This window comes from Pomacea canaliculata, linkage group LG1 (genome assembly GCF_003073045.1).
Source record: "Pomacea canaliculata isolate SZHN2017 linkage group LG1, ASM307304v1, whole genome shotgun sequence".
Taxonomy (NCBI): domain Eukaryota; kingdom Metazoa; phylum Mollusca; class Gastropoda; order Architaenioglossa; family Ampullariidae; genus Pomacea; species Pomacea canaliculata.
Genome location: NC_037590.1, coordinates 20892737 through 20911354, shown reverse-complemented (window position 1 = coordinate 20911354; position 18618 = coordinate 20892737). Strand labels below are relative to the sequence as shown.

At 43.1% G+C, this 18618-nt stretch overlaps 1 protein-coding gene across 2 annotated transcripts in view; it reads left to right on the top strand.

The window, feature by feature from the left end:
• The first annotated feature begins 1336 nt into the window (after positions 1 to 1336).
• LOC112566849 overlaps positions 1337 to 18618 on the top strand; it is a 68485-nt gene continuing 51203 nt past the window's right edge. The window contains exon 1 of one of the 2 annotated variants that reach the window (XM_025243248.1): positions 1337 to 4270. In XM_025243248.1, coding sequence (XP_025099033.1) covers positions 3599 to 4270 — 672 coding nt within the window. In that variant the 5' untranslated portion in view covers positions 1337 to 3598. The remainder of the gene's footprint in view (positions 4271 to 18618) is intronic. The other variant, XM_025243256.1, reaches the window with a different exon arrangement.

Here is an 18618-nt window from a genome sequence, read left to right as displayed (position 1 = left end):
TGAAATGCCGATGTCTTCGGCTGATTAAAGATAAGGAAGCTATATTATCGGGTCAAAGTACAGACACTGAAAAAATCACTCTTTTGAAAACGAAAATTAGGAGCAATTTTTTCTTGGCATCCGGTTGCTCACGCTTGACTGGCAGACATCGCTTGGATACATTTGACTGGAATCAATGATGATCTATGATGGAGCTCCGGCGTTTGTTGTCTTCCCAGACACCGGATGCATGTGTGCCTCGGGGGTAATTTCCTCATCCTACTTACTACCACACACATCGCCTATTACAGAGGCGTCCACCTTTGTCCCTGGGATCTTTGGCCTTACCTTTATCTCTTTTTATTCCTTTTGGTATGACACACTGAGGTTACTCTTAACTGAACAAATATAGCAGAGTGATAAAATTTGGGTAGTTTTGACTCAACAATAAGACAATCTGATTTGTGAGATTAGGAAATGCCTTTAGACTGTGTAATATCATAAAAGAGGCAAAATTGCAATATCGGTGGATAAAGATTGTTAAAGTATTTAAAGAAATTAATTAATTGCTTTCTTGCATACTAATGACCAGCTTTACCTAATTACTTAATGGCTAATTCTCCTTAGGCAATTTATATATTGGTCAAAGCAGGCAGATACTTTATGTTCACTTCAAATGTTGTGATACCTTATTAACACCAGCCCTGGCACTGGAATTAAGAAGAAAACATGTGATCAGATGATCATCAGGTTCTATCACCATCACCTGCTATCTCATCAAGCTAGGCCATTTCCTCGTTGGGAATAATTATGAAAAGAAAGAAAAAGAAAGAAAGTAAAAGTTCACATGGACTTGAATCTCAAGAGTCTGAGAAAGATTCACACTTATATCCACGAACAAGCATCTAAAAAATGTAAAGAAGAAGAAGAAAAAAACAAATGATGATGATGATGATGATGATGATGATGATGATGATGATGATGATAAAGGGGAAAGGTATAAAAAGAACAAAAATGCTCATCAGTAACTCAAGACGGATATACACAAGTACATGCAGCAGTAATGAAGGCAGCAGTTTGTATTTTTGTTGAGGGCGAGCTGTAACTGGAAGGTCGTGACTGCCCTCCCACGCTCCCCTCACGTAACCGCTCTCCCACCTCCACCCCACCCACCCTCAACTCCCCCCATCCTAACGTCAGCGACCGTGTTCCTCCGTAACCTTCGGCAAGGCTTTGATCTCAGCGATTACTGGCACGAACGACGGGGGCACGTGCATGTGCGCGCGGTGCATGCTGGGCAGGACGCGCGTGCCGGGCCTTGCCTGCGCGCTTCTTTGCTTCGCTTTTTCTCTCGGCCGCCTCCAGAGAGTTGTCAAAACTGAAAGGTTCCTCAAAAGAACTCACGTTTCCGCCGGCATGTTCGCTTCCCCCTGCGTGTTTCGTAGCCAATGGCGGGCTAACAGCACCCTTTTGAAAAGGCTAAGCTTTTTCTTTTATTAAATTTTTCTTTTCTCAGCTGACAGGAAGAGACACTACAAGAAAATAAATGGAAAGTCAGTGGAAAAACGCTTTTTGTGAGTGGAATTTTTTTTTTTGAAGCTGGAGATCGCCGCGGTTTGTGACAAGCATCAGCTATCTGGCTGATACGTGCAGATCGTCAAAAGAGGTTTGCGACAAATCAGCTTGATTCTGAGCCTGCAAGCCTGGGTGGAGAAACACAAACTGCGCAGAAGAGCGCGCGGTGGTCTGTGGGAAGTGGCGGCCCTCTCCCCCATGCCCCTCCCCTCCCAGTGGCTCTGATCACGCCGAAGTCACTTTCACAATCGGCTGCACGTGTGATGCGATTTGCTCAGTGAGCAGATGGACGTTTTGCAGGCGACTCTCAGCCAAATCAACCGCTGCTTTCAAGTTGGAAACGAACATAAAAATCCCCCTCTCCCCCCGACAACCCCATCCCTACAAGTCGTTTCCAGTTTTCATCGCTCTTCCATTCCACTTCTTCGCAAGAGCAGAAAATAGGATTAACCGTGGAGTAGGGGGGAAGAGAAAACGCGAAAACAAGAATGACGAATAGAAGGCATAAAACCATCTTGGCGGAAGCACTCTTGAAGAAAAGTCGAGTTTGAGAAGTATTAGCCATCAAGAGGAGAGAGAGGTGGAAAAAAAAAGAGAGGAGGAGAGAGAAGAAGAGAGAGAGCTGCAGCTTAACTTGTTTCTCGCCAAAGACCGAGGCTGGCGGCTGCGATGAAGGCGAGTGCTGTGTGATGCTGTAGCGGTGCTGCAGTGGGTTGGCTGAGCCCCGAGCTACAAGCCGGAGACACTGCGAGAGAGTGAGAGAGACAGGAGAGAAAGGTGGAGAGACAGAGCGAGCAGCGGGCACCAGCGTGCCCCGAGTGGTAGTGCCGATACGCGGGGATGTGTGGCAGGGCGTGAATGCCATGGCATCGATTCCCGGATTAAAACCTAGATTGCGGTCGCGTGGAGGTGCAAACCTGCTTCCAGAACGACTCCCGCCGGCCGCCTGTCAGGACTGGCAGCCAGGCTCACCATGCCGGCGTGGGCAGACGGGGACCCCCGGTTCACTCGCAACTTTCGATTGATCTGACCCATGGCAGGTGCGCACCTGCTGGGGCAGACCCCTCTCGTCACTGTCGGTAAAGAAAATCTTCCCCAGTCGCTCAAGTTTCAGAACCTCGCCGATGGTCTTCCAAATCGTCTCCTACGACAGATTCTTGCCGACCATGTGGACGACGACAACAAAAAGTTGAACTCAAACTTCGTTGTGTTTGTATAATTTTCATAATACTGTTATTCCATCCAAGTTATTGTTCCCAGACAACACAGGAGAGTGCGAGTGGTGTTCACGATGAAAGGAAGCAGAAGCTCTTGGAAAGTAGAATCAAGGACAGATGCATCACGTGCGTCAGAAAAGTCTTCTTCGCTGACAAACAAGAGCATCGTCAGCTGTACTCGGAAACTGTGTGTCGCCGAGTGTTCCCCTGGGCACTAGCAGCCATCTAGTGAGCCGGCCAATCGACTGGGTGTGGTGGTGCCTAATACTTTTAGAGCCAGTCTTGGGAGTCTGCGGCCGTAAAGTGACGGGTTCTTTGCTGCCGGAAGAACTTTAACCGTCGGAACTTTTCTCTCCTCTACCATCACACCGTCGGCAACATCTTGTCACTGCGAGGAAAGTGGTGTTCGTCTTCACACATTTTGCTTGCCACGTCTGGACGTCCACTTTTTCACGATCACCCCTCCCTGACCCATTGTCTCTCTCTCTCTGTCTCTCTGTGCCTCTTCTCCCTCTCCTCCAGAAACCCTCCCCACCTACGCTATACCACTTCTTCCTGTCCCAGCCTTTAACATAATGGTGAGGACAGAAGTGCGGCGCAGCGACAGAAAGGAAGCAGCCAGCCAGCGAGCCTTGAAAACGGGGCTAACGGTGTGACTGACACACCTTCCGGTCCTCCACCTTCCTCTTTTCTCTCCCCCATATTTCTTTTCCTCCCTGTATCTCACCCCCTTCCCTAAGTCGGACTTTAAGGCTGGTACACACGGGCCTTTGGACCACTGCAGTGGTCAGCTCCCAGACCGCGAGGAAGAAAACGCAGTTGTTGCCATGACAACGAGTCGCAAGGGCCAGCCGTCTCCGGACCCCATGGCCGCCGTCCGTTACACGCCGGCTGCTGTGGAGGACGATGTGGACGATGCCTGTTCCGAGCACAACCGGTTGTCCTTCCTGAGCGGGCCCCCACTGAACGGGGACATCGTCCACAGCAGCTTCACCCCTACCACCACGCCGTCTGCCACTGCCAACAGCCCGTACCCCTACTACGACTTCCAGGACACGGACGATAACGAGTCCGAGGGAGCCGGATGTGAGGTGAGTGATCCGTGCTCACCAGCCAGCCTGCAGCATGGCGGGAGTTGCGGCGTCGGCCTCGGAGTTGGCGTCAGTGTCGGTGGAGGAGGCAACAACAGTCTGGAGAAGCGGCCGAGTCGCCACAGTTCCTCCGGAAGCCGCCACGGGCATGCGCGGTACAGTGAGCGCAGCGACTCGCGGGACCTCAGCAAGTCACCCATGTCCAGGGCTTCGCGGACTCGCGGCGGCAAAGGCCGCTGCATGTGTTGCATGATGTGTGTGTTCCTGCTGTCCACGGCGGGGCTGGCCGCCGTCCTGGCGCTGACCTACGCAGGTGAGATGCAGCTGACATCCGTGTCCACCCACCACACCGCCAACAACGGCGGGGTCAAGACGGATAGGCTGGAGGATGAGAAGGTCATGGTGCAGGTGAGTGGTAGCCAGTGACGGTGAGGTGCTTTCACTCACTCAATTATTCATTCATCCACCCACTCCTCTATTCGTGAGCAGCAAGACACGTTTCACAGTTTCAATGTTTCAAAGTTTTCTAGAAATGTTGCGGTGCAGACTGTGGTACATTGATTGTTGATAGGCATGTCCTACTTATCAGTAATATTGTTTTTGTTATTAAAATAATTTTTTATTGTAATATTTTTCACATATATGTATCTATAACAATTTCCAACAATATTTAACCATACATCTACAACCATTCACTTACAATAAAATTATGATTTCCACCATTGATGTAAGTATTCATTCCTATAACACTACTGAACGAAAAAATATTCAATGTTTAAAGTTTCAAATTACTGAACTATTTCTTTATTACAAGCACAAAAATCATTGCTTTTTACAAAAAAATTATGTAAAGTGACAATAACAACATTTTAATGTTGTCAACAGAAGCAACAAAAATCGTTAATTCTTTTAATGCTTCAGATAAAAGCTGTGGTGTCAATCAAGTTGAAAAGTATGTTGTAGATTTTACCTTTAGTGTCTTTGCTCGTTTGTGGTTTAATTATTGCCCAGAGGCCAGCTGCACTACATATTTCTATTTTTGAACAAATTATGGCCTTAACTCTATTTACATTTTCAGTTTTATAGAAATAAATGCTAAATTCAATGTAAAACTTACTTTGTTTTGAATAGATAACATAAAACTTCTTAATCCAGACTTCATTCCCGTTTACACATTTTGGGGCACGTGCAACGCATCTAGATGACAAAAAGCGATTTTTGAGAAATATTTCTTCTTTAGAACACCTTTAAGGTTAGAAGTCTATTATGCAACTAGTCCCGGAAAAGTACGAGAGGACATTTGTAAGTCGATGGAAAAGAAAGCTTCAATTATGAAGTTTACACTGTAAAGCTTTCAGTGCTAGGAATGACTAGCCACTCTCTTGTTTCGCCATCACTGTTCTCGCTTGACTGTCCATCAATTCACTCACTGGCACCCTGGCAAGATGGCAGATATTCTATGATTAAACGACCAATCCATACACGTATATCCACAACTCTATATCACTATTTATTTATCGCCATTCTGTATGCTTTATATCTGCACATACATATAATATTCTCATATATCCAGCAAGTGCCGAAGACTTAGCTTCTTTGGCTAAAAGGCCAACTACACCAACAGTGTCTGTCCTGTGTCTGCTATTTTTATGTTACTAAAAAAGGTTACAATAACTTTAAAAAATAGTATAACTTTAATATCAATCTAGTATTTCCTTCCGCTTCTAAATAAAGCATAAAATAATACCGTGATTACATTGTGTAACGATTGCTGGTCAGTCTCCAAAAATACAAAAAAGCTGGTAAAGGTAACCAAGAAAAAAAGATGCATACTCTTTTTTCTTTTCTTGACTTTGTCCCTAGAACTTTTTTTTAATTCTCTTGGAAGTGAGCAGCCTCATCGAAATCAGCTTTGACTCCCCCCCGTTCCCCCCCGTCATGGTCTGCGTCAATTCCTCTCCCCCCCAGCAGCACTCGGGGTGCAGTCGGCAGACGCCGGTGGTGCCAAGGCCAAGCGCTGGTCCTCGCCGCACGGTGGCCTCATTGTCCCAGCATTCAATGGAGCTTCCTCTTTACGTCATCATTATTACGCTGAGTTATTCCCCTTGAGACGCAGTAAATGAGCGCCAAGACTGGGGCCTAAGCTTTAGCTGCTCTGCATTTCTATCCCAGGCTGAATTCCGGCCAAGAAAACCCATATGCGGTCAACCTGGTTCGCCTTTTAAGCAAATAAAGTCTCCAAGGAATTCGCACAAATGTTGTCGGTGCCGGCGACTTCGGGGCTTTTGTGCCGCGAGCTGTTTGGCCTTTTATTACCTCGTAGCTTAGACTTTACTCCACTCGTCATCTTCTCTCCTTTCCTGTCACAGCCGCGCTCGCAAACACAGAAGCAGAAGGACTTAGCCAATTAACTGACCGTTAATAGTCGAGGAAAGCTTGGGTGAGCGAGGAAGGCTTAAGGAAGAGGGATGAGGGTGTCCACTATCTCACGACATCTGTAGATGGGGGATACTGATCTTTTCTGAGGACAAAGGTTGATGCGAAACCTTTACACACAAGAGCTGGGTTTTGTGAAGCCAAAGCGGTTCAGTGACACAGGGCAATGTGAACTGAGACGCTGGCTTATCCTGCGATTGAAGTCCAAATGACAATAAGAATGAGAGACAATTGTAGGTAGATTATGTTCCCGGAGAAAATCCTGACTGTCTCTGTAGTACGGAGGGGAAGTCAAAGAAACTGGATGTAATCTTCAACATGCGTTGACAAAAATGTTTGATAAATGAATGAAAGAATTGGGAGCATGTTGAACATCTCAAAGAGAGAGAGTATGGAGAGATTGAAAGGGGTACGGGGAAAGAAAAAGTGAGAATGTTGTTAGCCTGTTGGACAGAAAATCAAGGTAATTTTGGAAGAAGCTACAAACGCCACTCGCCGGGAGAGGCAGCTAATGAGGTGTTCGTCACTGCACCTCACAGGGAGGGATACCTTTGAAGCTGTCTCCAAGCTGTTCGCAATGGATTAAGATTGGATCCAACTCAGCATCTACTGCTTTGCCACTGAACATATTTTTCAGTCGCTCCTGTTTTTATTGAATTCAGGACTTCAGTGATAGATATTTGCAATCATCATGTTTCGCTTTCATTTCTAAACGACTTTTTTATCGGACCTTGCCTTGTGTCAGACATCTGAAGTTGCTAAGGTGTGAACATGTTTCCAACGATGAAGCAACTTTGTGGCAAAGAATGTATCTCGAGGTAAAAGATTAAATTTTTCCGTTGACATTGATAATGCATTATTTGAGGCAGAACATGTTTCAAGTCCCGCAATATATTAAGAGACCCGGTCCTTAAAATTAGTTGTAAGTTCCTCTTTCATTTAAACTACACTTACTAAAGTGATTGCCAGAATCTCTGTATTTCTTCCTCCCTTTTAGCTACACATTTCAAATGATCGTCAAAAGCTTTCTAGCACTGTTCTCTTCCTTCTTTCCTGTCTGTATATCTGTTGTCATTTCTTTCTATTTTTGCGCGGATTTTTTTTCTTAAATAATAAAAACAACTAATTACTTCCCATGTGATATATTTGCATGGTATTGGAATAGAGTGAAAGTAAGTGCGTTGTAGCAGTGCTTCATATTAATACAACTACTAAAATATTTATTATTATCATTATTAAAATTCCACTTAAAATAATAATACATCTGACCGTTTTCCTAAAGCTCTTTTAATGTTCAAATTTTATAAATGATGGAATCGTATATCTTACAGCTATTTAAGTGACTCTGTCAAGCTTAGGGTGAGGGTTACTACAAGGGACGGACTAAGACGAGCAAATACTGAATTGAGATTTCTTTTCGAGTATTGCCATAGTTGTCACTGCCATTATCAAGACCACCTGCACACTGATCCTCGTAGTTTGGTTGATGCCAATTATTGGCCAACCTTTCGTCTCACTTTACAGGGCAACACCTCCTTTGTCGCGAACATCACACATCGACTTTTGTAGTCAGATGTTTGGCGAACTTTCTTGCTTCATAATTAACTTGTGTCAAATAATGTCCAGTGTCCACAAGTTCAATATAAAATATAGCTAAGGCACTAACTCAAACATCAGCATGCAGTTTGTTATTGCTGTTTGTCTTTGTTTATTGTAGTTTGCATCGTTTTGTTTTGACCTACATTTTCTCAAAATTGATTAAGTTATTAATTAATACCTATCTACCACAAATAAAGTTTTAAAAACAGAGAGCAAACCAAAGAAAACCTCCTGCAGAATGACGCATGGACAACTTTTCTGAAAACTGCTATTCTTCACAGACGAAAAGCCTATCACCATTTGTCTACGGATTAATTAAACTTACTGTCGCAAATATATCGTCTGTGGGCCACGGGACAGGAAATGAAGGGCGGCTGACACGCTTGATGTGGACGGTGTGGGTTTGATGTGGCATGTCTCTGTCCTGGCTCCAGAGTAAATCAAGTCTTTGAAGATGACAGTAATGACTGGGGAAAGGCAACATGGCTACCACACACTGTGCGCTTCCTGTCTTCCTAATTCGACAGGATACTGATTGTTGTTTAATTATCATTAGTTGACAGTCAGTGTTACGGACTGCTGCACTCAGAAGAGACCTGCTTACCAAGGTGCATCGCTAGTGGCACGAATGAGGCTGTGGATGTGTTTCTTTTTTGTTTTGTTGTTTTTTTTTTTCTTTCGAGCTGATTTCCGATTTCGATCGAACACGTGTATTTTTTGACAGCGGTTCTTCGCGCCACCGTTGAGAGTTAATTACAAGACCAGGAAGGGGAGAGTACAAGTTGTGGACAAGAAGATTGACATTCACACTTCCGCTTCCCTCTGTGCGTCAGAAATGACGTGTACAATCTGGCGGCACAGGAAGTTGAGGCTTGCGCTTGCGCAGCTGTGCTTTGTAGTCTCCAACATTTGGCCTTGACAGCTGTGGCTTGTAATCTCCACACGTGACAGCTGTGGCTTGTAATCTCCACACGTGACAGCTGTGGCTTGTAATCTCCACACGTCACAGCTGTGGCTTGTAATCTCATGGTGCGTCACAGCTGTGCCTGCAGTCGTCAGCACTGTGTGTGACAGTCGTGTCCATGGCTGTGTGTAGTTTCTACAGCATTAAGTGTTGCTACTTCAGCGAAAAATATTTGAAATTTTTTTAACTTTATTGTGAGAGTTTCTGGGTCACTTACCTGGTGCCCTTCTCACACTATCATTTCAAAAGTAATTAAAACTTAAACACAAGAGAACCGAGAAAAAAAAAGATGTTTCCCTGTACCCAATTGTTGCATTTGTCTCCGATAGATGCTGCACTATGACTATTCTCTTGTCAAGATAACTGTCTTAGTTCTTGGACTGTCAGGGATTACCGAGGTAGGTATCTGTGGCACCAGTTCGCCGAGTGTGTCGGTGGTGATGCACAAGACTCAGGCTGTTGGCAAAGACCCAAGAGGCATGGCATTTACTTTGCACTCGATCTCCAATAGGGAGCAAAGAAAATGACAAATCCTTCATCTCAAGCTGCATAGTCACCGTCTCGCTCCAGACCAGACCAACTGCGTGCCTGAAAAACAATTAAAAAATTAGCGAAACTTCCACTTTCTTTTTTAACGATTAGTGCCAAGTAAACTCAAGGAGGGAATACATTCTTTATTTTCATGTGTCTGACTATTGTTTATACAAGTCAAAACATATTTTATGATACATCTTGAGTGCAGTGCAGGCTCCGGTATTTATCACAGGCTGGGCCCAGACGCACGACAGTCGCTGACAAAGAACGACTAACTATCGAAACAGTAAACATGGGAACTGTTCAGATTACCATCTTGTGTCTAGAGACTTACTCTTCACCTGGCCTCTGTACTCTACACTTTTAATTTGTCCTGGTTACATCATTCTGACCAAATATCTGTTTCAAAATTGCTTAGTAATGATTTTCGATAAAGTAAGTTCATAGGTTAAAGAAGAGGTTATCTTTTACACTAGACCTGGTTATTAAGGTCTTTTTCAACTCGTGCTCACGGCTTTAGTTATTTTTAAGCTATGAAATTTTTATTTTAGTTTATTTCTGAGGAATTTTAAAACATTTTAAAAACAGTTCACGAAGGGAAAGGAGGTGCAGCGTTGAGCATGCCCTGCTGTTCCCTCAGTTCACATTAGAGGCCTTCAGACACGGAGGATAAAAATTTCCAGAAGCAGAACTCGTGAAAGATGTTCTCAAGCTGCTACATGTTTGTTTACCTGTACTCGTGCATGGAGTTGGCTCTTAAGGCATTGCTTCCTCGGACACATGTGGCTGTTTGGCGAAGTCTTCATATAGCAATCATGTGAACAATTTCTCAAAAATTGCGATATATTTAACATGTATGCATTTAAAGAATATTCTGTAAAGGTCTGAAAACCGTTATCACAGATTTTGTCTCGTTGTTTATTTTTTTCCTTTAATTCGTAACATTTATTTCCTTTTTTCTCACACAAAATTTTATATCTTCCTCTCGCTTCCTTTTATTCATTTATAATATTGTGTTCATCTTCTCAGTTTTGCCTTGTCTTTCGCGTTTAACCTTTCCACGATGAAAACAGAGAAGACAAAGGAGACTACAACCACTGTGGCACCTACTTATGTTGTAGCTGTGGTGGTGGTGATGGAAACAGAAGTGCAGTTGACTGCCTGCAGTCGCCATGGCGGTAACATCATTAGTCGGGTCGTATTTGCCGAGGCGGTACGGGTTGTGGTGGTGGTAGTGTTGAGGTTTCAGGCAACAGAAATCTGGGCTTTGCTGAAGAGGGCCGAAGTTTATTTTTTCTGGCATCATTTTTTTTCTTCTAGCTCTTGTCTACTTGCGTGTGTCTTCCCATGAGACGTCAGAAATTTCGGAGTAAGTGGAAAGTCTGGCAAGATATTTTCTGCGGTCTAATTCAGTCAACCAAGGGCCCCGGGCGTGATGAACGAGTCTCGTTAGCGGCAGGACGGGAAAGAGCGCCTTTAATTGAAATTTTTAGCAACTCTGAGCTTAAGTGACCCCTGGCCCCGTGTTTAGCCTCGCGAGTGACTAACCGTAGAAGCTTTCAAAGGATGCCTGGAGGTTAGGATAAGTATTTCGGCAATCAACAGTGCCATGTTTGAGAGATTCGCCTTATCTGTCTCCCTGACTTTTTGTTGTCTTTAGAAAAAGTAACAAGTGCCAGGCAGTTGTAGGTACTCGGAGATAAGCTCGGGGGATGACGTCAGCACATTCTTTGTAAACAAGATCGGTGACCTTTCGTGAGCACGGAGTTCACACCGTACTTCTTTTACGGGTGCGGGTAGCTGTGGAGTCAGAGACAAGAAAGTGAACGAGAGCAAACAATCGACTGAATGAACAAACAAACCAAAGACCAATGAGTAAAAAATAAACTTTAAAAAAATGTTCGATTGGCACTTGTTTGTCTCGATCAAGAAGTAGGTCGTTGTATAGTTTTAGTCCCCAAACCGTGTAATGGTTGAATGTCACAACAGGAAGTACAACAGTCGATAATACTACTCCTACGTCATGGCAGACATGTTTCTTATTTCATTTAAATTTCTTTCTTCAGTTTAGTCCTTCAACTAATTTTGATTTCTTGCTGACAAAAGTTTAGTTTAATCCTTAATTGATGACTTGGCCTAGGTTTAGAGTTAGGTAAAATATATTGACTAAGGTGTAGTTCTCCTCCTGTGGCTTTCGCTACACTTTTATATTTTTTTTTCAGTCTATCTCGTTTTCCCCATTCCCAGTTGCCGAATAAAGTTCAGTAGTCAGGTCTTCTACACATTTTATTCACCAGGTGCAGTCTGTTAGTTCCTTTGTGATTTTTTTTTAGCCAATAAGCTGCCCACCAATATTCTCAAAATTAGTTTTTTACTCGGTTGTAGCTTACGTTTAAAAATATTTTGCATCGATTCTTCATCATTCTTAAGGTCAGTGGCTGGGTACCATTGCGAGAACGGTTGATCGAGTGGCAAGCAACGTGAAGTCTTACGTTGGCGGTTGCAGGGTTCGAAATCAATGCCTCGCCCGAGTTCGCGAGGGTTAATGGAGTCGTCTGCGTCATTTTGAGGTTGGCGACCGGCTCACCACAATAGCAAGGGTAGGCCTCAACTGTAATGGAAGTTTCAGTGAAAATACAGCCACCTCCACGCTTACCAGGCCAGTTTAAATACTTCATTTGCGGTACAAATAAACGATCTCAAGAGGACAGGACAAATATGTCAGTGCAAGAAGCCGTGTCAGCAAGACACATTTCCAGCCTTTTATTTCCGAACTGAGGAAGACTAGAACCCGAAAATGGTTCGATTTCTCTTTTGTTGAGGCACGACATGAAAATGTTCAATTCATCCTTTTTTGAGTGGTCTATTTTTATATATAAAAGCCGTCCCTATGTCTGTATTTTGCTCTCTCTCTGTCTGTCTGTTTCAACGTTCTTTTATTTTTTCTTTCTCTCTCTCTTTCTCTGAAAATGAATAACTGTATTTATTTCACTAACACTTAGATGCCAGAAATCATTTACACAAAGGCATAAGACACATCAGATGTATCATTGACAATAAAAGTTTGCCGACCGTGTCTTTGTCTTTATTTTAAAAAATTGTAAGGCAATAAGTCATTCGATCCTCCCAGAGCACCCCGCTGGATCACCCACCACAAACAGCCCATTTGTTCACATTATACAGACCCACGATTGTAGTTTTGTCTTTGTGTCATACACTATTTTAATGCAGTAAATGTGATCACAGTCTGGGCCTTGGCAAAAGTTTTAAATTTAAATTGAATACCTGAATTTTTCTGATGATTTCCATCTTGTTTTAAAGCAGGATATTGCTTGCCAGACCGAACATGATTTTAGCAGTCAGTAACCTCAGACGATTTTTAGTTCCATGGCCTATTGGTTTACACCGGTTGTGCTAAATTCCCTCCTCCTCCAAAAACTGGAAATGTCGGAAACATGTCCATATTTTTTCTAAATGAAATTAAATACAGTTCACACTGGAAATAGCAGCACGATATTGCTTGTTGTCGTTTTCGCTTTTGATACGTTTTAATCTTTTTTTCTGCTTTCGTAATGTAATGAATGTCAGTCTCTATTTGGCCATTGGAATCAGATTATTCCTTGTTTACTTTCTTTCTGCTAAAACAAACGTGATATAATTGACAGTATAAAAGACGTGTATAGCTATTTAACGGCCGGGTTACTGCCTCCCTGCGATGGATGATACCAAAGCTTCATAACACCAGGACCAGGGAGAGACTCACCAATAAAAAAACAAAACAAAACAACTACAAAGCCAGCGTGCAGTAAGTTTTATGTCGAGTACAGACAGTAAGAGATACGATGTTACAACTAGGAAGTTGGGAGGTTTGCAGTAGCAACCTGACTAACGGCCGTCCTCGCATGGCTGAGTATATATATCATTATAGGTTTAGTAGCGCGTTATCTTTACTAATGTCTGGGTACGGGTTAGGGCAAGGTATGAAATCACAAAATCCGGTGAGATAGCCACCCTTTCTTTTTCGATACAAGTTTCGAAACATAACCCTGGACAAAAGGTCAAACTCGTGACGTCATGTTTGTCCACAGGCGCGTATTAAATAATGATATATATATGTGATGTATATTATACAGTCCCATCGCTCCTTGCAGCCATGACTACATACACGTATCCGGCATACCTCCAGTATAGTACCTACCCGCTAACCACCATAACAAAAAGGACGAATCAGGAGACGTTGTTATGGCAATCATGTGACGTCTGCTTCGCCCAGCCGACACCCTAACCCTACCCGTATCCTTAAACCTCATCTAAATTCTTGACCCATTCCTAAGTAATGTATCCAAATGTCAGGGAATCTATGTGATTGGATAGTTTGTGTGATATCTGTCATGAGCATTGATGGCGGTGCTGTGCTATAGTTGTGCTATATCTATGTAAATAGCTATATCTATATATATCTTTGTATGTATTGTCAGGTGTGTTGACCTGTTTCTATGCAGACTAGTGTTCTATACCTATATTTCGAGAACGAAAGAAGATTCTCTGAAAAAAATGTCTTGCACTGGGCTTTTACTCAATTATTGCAACAGAAAACAATTGCACCCACTGGATCTTTAACAATAAATTTGTGTTGCTGGGATAGAATGATTAAAACAAAACCGTAAAAACAAATGTGAAAGATAAAATGAGGCAGCTACTCCTCACCCTAGTGCACAACGTGAACCCAAGCTCAGTGGGGCAAGGGCACGTTGTCATCACCCAAGCTGCACCCGAGGTTTCAGCGGGTGGAGTGGCTAGTGTTAACGGTGGCCTGCATCTCTTTCTTGCCGCTGTTCTTTCTCTCTTTTCTTGAAACTCCTTTTCAGCAAGTTCATCTTAGAGGAATACAGAGATCACAGGGGAATAGCCAAATCCTCTTGCCTAAGATGATTTGATTAGGGGTCTGAGATGAGGGATATGGGCAACATCAACAATAACTTCTGGAGCTTTTTTTGTGTGTGTTTCTCAACTTTTACTGATCGACTTTCTGGAAACTCTCCCCAACACTCCTTAAGGACTAACTTGAACGGTCTGCGTTTGTTGCAGATATTAGTAGATATAGGCCATATAAAACTAACCTGTAAAATTCAGCCTCCAAAACCGATCCGGTAATTAATTATCCGCTAGAAAAGTATGCGATTCACACCTGCGATCAACGAGCACCGCTAACAGTGTATTACGTCACGTTGGTACACCATTCACAACATTGTCAGCCGTCAACACCAATCAGAGCGAATGAGTTACAGTTTGGGTATTTCGGATGTTGAAAGTCTGCATTTCTCGTGCTTCTGAAAAACTGCTACTTGAGCAAGAGAAATGTAGACTTTCAACATCATGAAAAACCCGAACTTTCACTCATTCTCTCTCTCTCTCTTTCTCTTACTGGTGTTGACTGCAGCCAATGTTGTGAATGATGCACCAACGTGACGTAGTACACTGTTATCAGCGCTTTTGATCTCAGGTGCAAATAGTAGCGGATAATGTATTAAGGGATGGGTTTTGGAGGCTGAATTTTACAGGTTAGTTTTATATGGCCTATATCTACTGATATCTGAAAAAAAGCAAACCATTCAGGTTGATCTTTACGAAAAAAGGTCACCGAAGAAAGCGGACGCCTGCGTTACATTTTAAAGGGTAGAGGTGTGCTTTATGCTGACAAGTGACAAATGTTACTATGACAAGGTGAACAATGGTGCTAATTAACTTCTATATCCGTACGTCCGGGTTCTCATGTCGTCAGTGGCTCATGCTGCCTGTTATCGTGCCAATCTCTCTGTCAGTCTGAGTCCACGCAGTCGTAGGTTGTAGTTGTTACAGTGTGGGCATACAATGCCTTCTGAATGGACAAACACAAGTCACATGATCGAAAGCGACACGTCTGACAATCACTGCGCACTACTTCTCTCGGCGCTCCTTCCTGCCTCACTCCATCGGTCACTCTGTCTATCAGTTCTTGTCTACCATTTCGGAAAAAGAAGCTAAAATCGTCTTCCTGATACCAACTACACATGCGTTTTCTCGCACCAAAAATTCTGGTCAGCGAGACTTATGACAGCCACACACGCGGACCACACAAGATTTAATATATCGGGGTAGATAAAAACACAATGCGGCAGACACTGTTAAGTACGGGGTAAAATAACCACCAGCAAGGCGCCACCGGCCACCGAGCGGAATAACTCCACCGTCCTTACAAAATTTGTAACAACATAAAACACGAAGAAAAAAAGTTTCATATTCTTTTTTTATATATATACAAGGAATTGTTCTGGTCATCTTTGACATTTACAACGACAGGAATAAGGGAAAGTAGCGCAGAGCTAGGGGCTGGAGAATTATCTGGTTATCCTCAAGATTACTCTACCTCCGACCCATGAACTAAGCCCTAGGGAAAAAAACTCTATAACGGTAACTAATGATCCAGATGTTAGATTGGAACCTGTATACTATCTGTGAGGTGCTCGCTTGCACCCTAACCCTGCTTTGTCTCCCATTCATAGCTTTCCATGAGACAGGTACCCACCAAACCCCAATACTTTACCTCAGTAGGTAGTGTAGGGCTCGTGGCTCCACCAGAAGTCTGTCTGTAGACCGATCGTCTGCTACCACTTGAAGTCATGTGAACGTTCAGAGTCTCTGAATATTGTTCTTAGTATTTCTGTTCAACATCTCAGCCTTGTGAATCCGAGGAAGTAAATTCCTTCCTACAGGAGATGGTAAATACGAAGTAGTCCCACTATTCTCTTGAAAAAAAAAATATCAGCTTATTTGACACCCAAGCTCAGTTCCTAACGTCAGCAAATATTTTTTGTATAACAGCTCGCATAATAATGTCTAAGGCTAACAGCTATTTTTAGCCTCTCGGGCTATTTCTGACATCAGGTCCTGCGAAAAATTCCGAAGCATCTCTATTTTTAGAAGCAGTCATTTGCACGATCTCGAGACAGCGGAGGAAGGGAGGAGGCGGAGAAAAAACCTCTGTCCTCATTGGTTACCCTAGACTGCGCAATTATAAAAATCGTTTGGTGACCTTTAGCACCCAGTAAATACAGCAATTTCCACGCGAGGGTTTCAACAACTGATGACTGGCAGTGTTAGAAATCATCGACAGCATAGGGACTGCGCAGTGAGGGGTTAGGTGTGGGTGGTTGAAGAGAAGGGGGAGGATAGCCCAGGGAACAGTAGTGTGTGACAAAGATGCTGAGATGTTAGGAGAAGTAGAGCGGAGGAAGCTGAAGTGTTACAAAGACAGCAAAGTGCGTTTTCCTGTCTCACTACGCGCTTGTTGTCGCCTGTCATCTAATTACTGCATCGAGTTGATCGTTGGTCGTCTTTCTCGCCCCTCCTACCCTGACCCGTCCCCATCCCCCATCACATGTCTCCAAACCTTTCCCTGGTGACGGTAACGACAATAAAGAATCATATGTGACATACCTGTGTGTTCTTAAAGACAGGTTCGGTATGTTTCTCAAGTAGAATCCTGTTTGGCAGCTGTTTTCATGACCTGACAGGGTCATTTACTTGCTGAATCGACTGTAACACCAATGATTCAAATATGTTTATCAATAATTTAGTGTTGATTTAAGGGGTAAGCAATCAAACGAGTAAGTGGGTGGGTTTGAGTGAGTCAACAAACTTTGAATTACCTTTGACAGGTTGAGGAAGGTGAGGTCAGCGAGTGTGGAAGTGAGTAAATGTTGCATGATGGGAAAGTCTCAAAATCGTGTGAATTCGTTATCTTGGACAGCTAGAGCACTTGTGTGTCCGTCAGTTGCTTTATTCTTTGTTATTCATTCGTTCGTTACTCAATCATACTAACTCCCTGCAGAAGTGTGAATGTATGTGCGCACGCACTGTTAGCTATTGTGTGCGTTTTTACTCTTTACCATTGCTTAACTCTAACCTGTGAGATGGGAAAATAATTCATGAAAATGTCTGACCTTTTGTAAATACATCTTTACTAACACTCTGCTTTCAACATTCTGAGAGATAAACACAGGGTTAGGTTTGAGCTCCACTCGACGTGTCTTAGATACGATGAGCCACTTTCTGTTTCCTGACCGCACGGCCGCTAGGTGCGGACCGTTTACCTTTTATCTCTTAATATTACTTTCAAAGTCTGGCTTACTTGATGTTCTTCGTGTGATGTATGTATGTCCAGAGTGGTCTGCTACGAGCTGGCGACTGCCATTAATACGTATGCTTTCTCTCCCAGCGTCCAATCAAGTGGGCGACTGGATCAATCGACGCCCGACTGATGTAGTAGACGTTTAGAAATGATTTAGGTCTTATAAATCCACCATCGCAGTCCCCAGAGAAAACAAATAGCTAGTCTTCAAACACACTCACCCTCCACCACTCAGACTGGAGCAGCGTGCGGCGATGAGAATGGAAAATAAGATCAGCATATTTCTCCTCGGTGTGGACATTGGTGGGAGAGCTTTTTTCAATACACACCCAGCTTCCATGAGAGCAAGGTTTTGAGTGCGTTTATCAGTTCTTTTGTATGTAAATGTTTTTGTTTATGTGACAGGAAAAGAGAGAGAGAGTGAGGAAGAAAATACTATGTGTATAGGATGTACTGGGGATTGAATATTTGGTGTAATTTCAAGAAATTTATTTGACTCTGTTCTTATGATTACACCTGTTGGTCAGAGAATTTTTTTTTCATTTTATTTGTGTGTGAGAAAGAGAGAGATATAGAGACCATCATTTTGGGAGTACACGACTATGTATATTTGTGGTCTTTATTTTTCATCTTTGACCATCCACCCGTCATCAATAATTAGCCTGTCTCCCACCCCCAACAGGCTCAGAACATTCTGGAACCTCTTAGCATACAAGCATCATTGAGGTATAATCATCTAGAAATTGTGAAAAAAACACCGAATTTCACAGAATTTCATCTGTTTTACGCACAGATAAATTTACCAATTTTTATCCCTCCCTAGAGTGCAGAATAGAGAAGGAGAAAGATAGATGAACTGAAACTGAACTGTACTTGATTGGGGCGTAGAAAAATAAGTAGTTTACATACTTGCCAGGCGAAATACTTCGCGACGAGTTAGCAGCAAGGAATGACATACACAATTTTAAATTTTGCCTTTCAGGCAGAATAAATCAGAAAAAAACATGAGAAAGAGAATTACACTGAACTGTAGTCTATCGGCGTTCTTGTGGA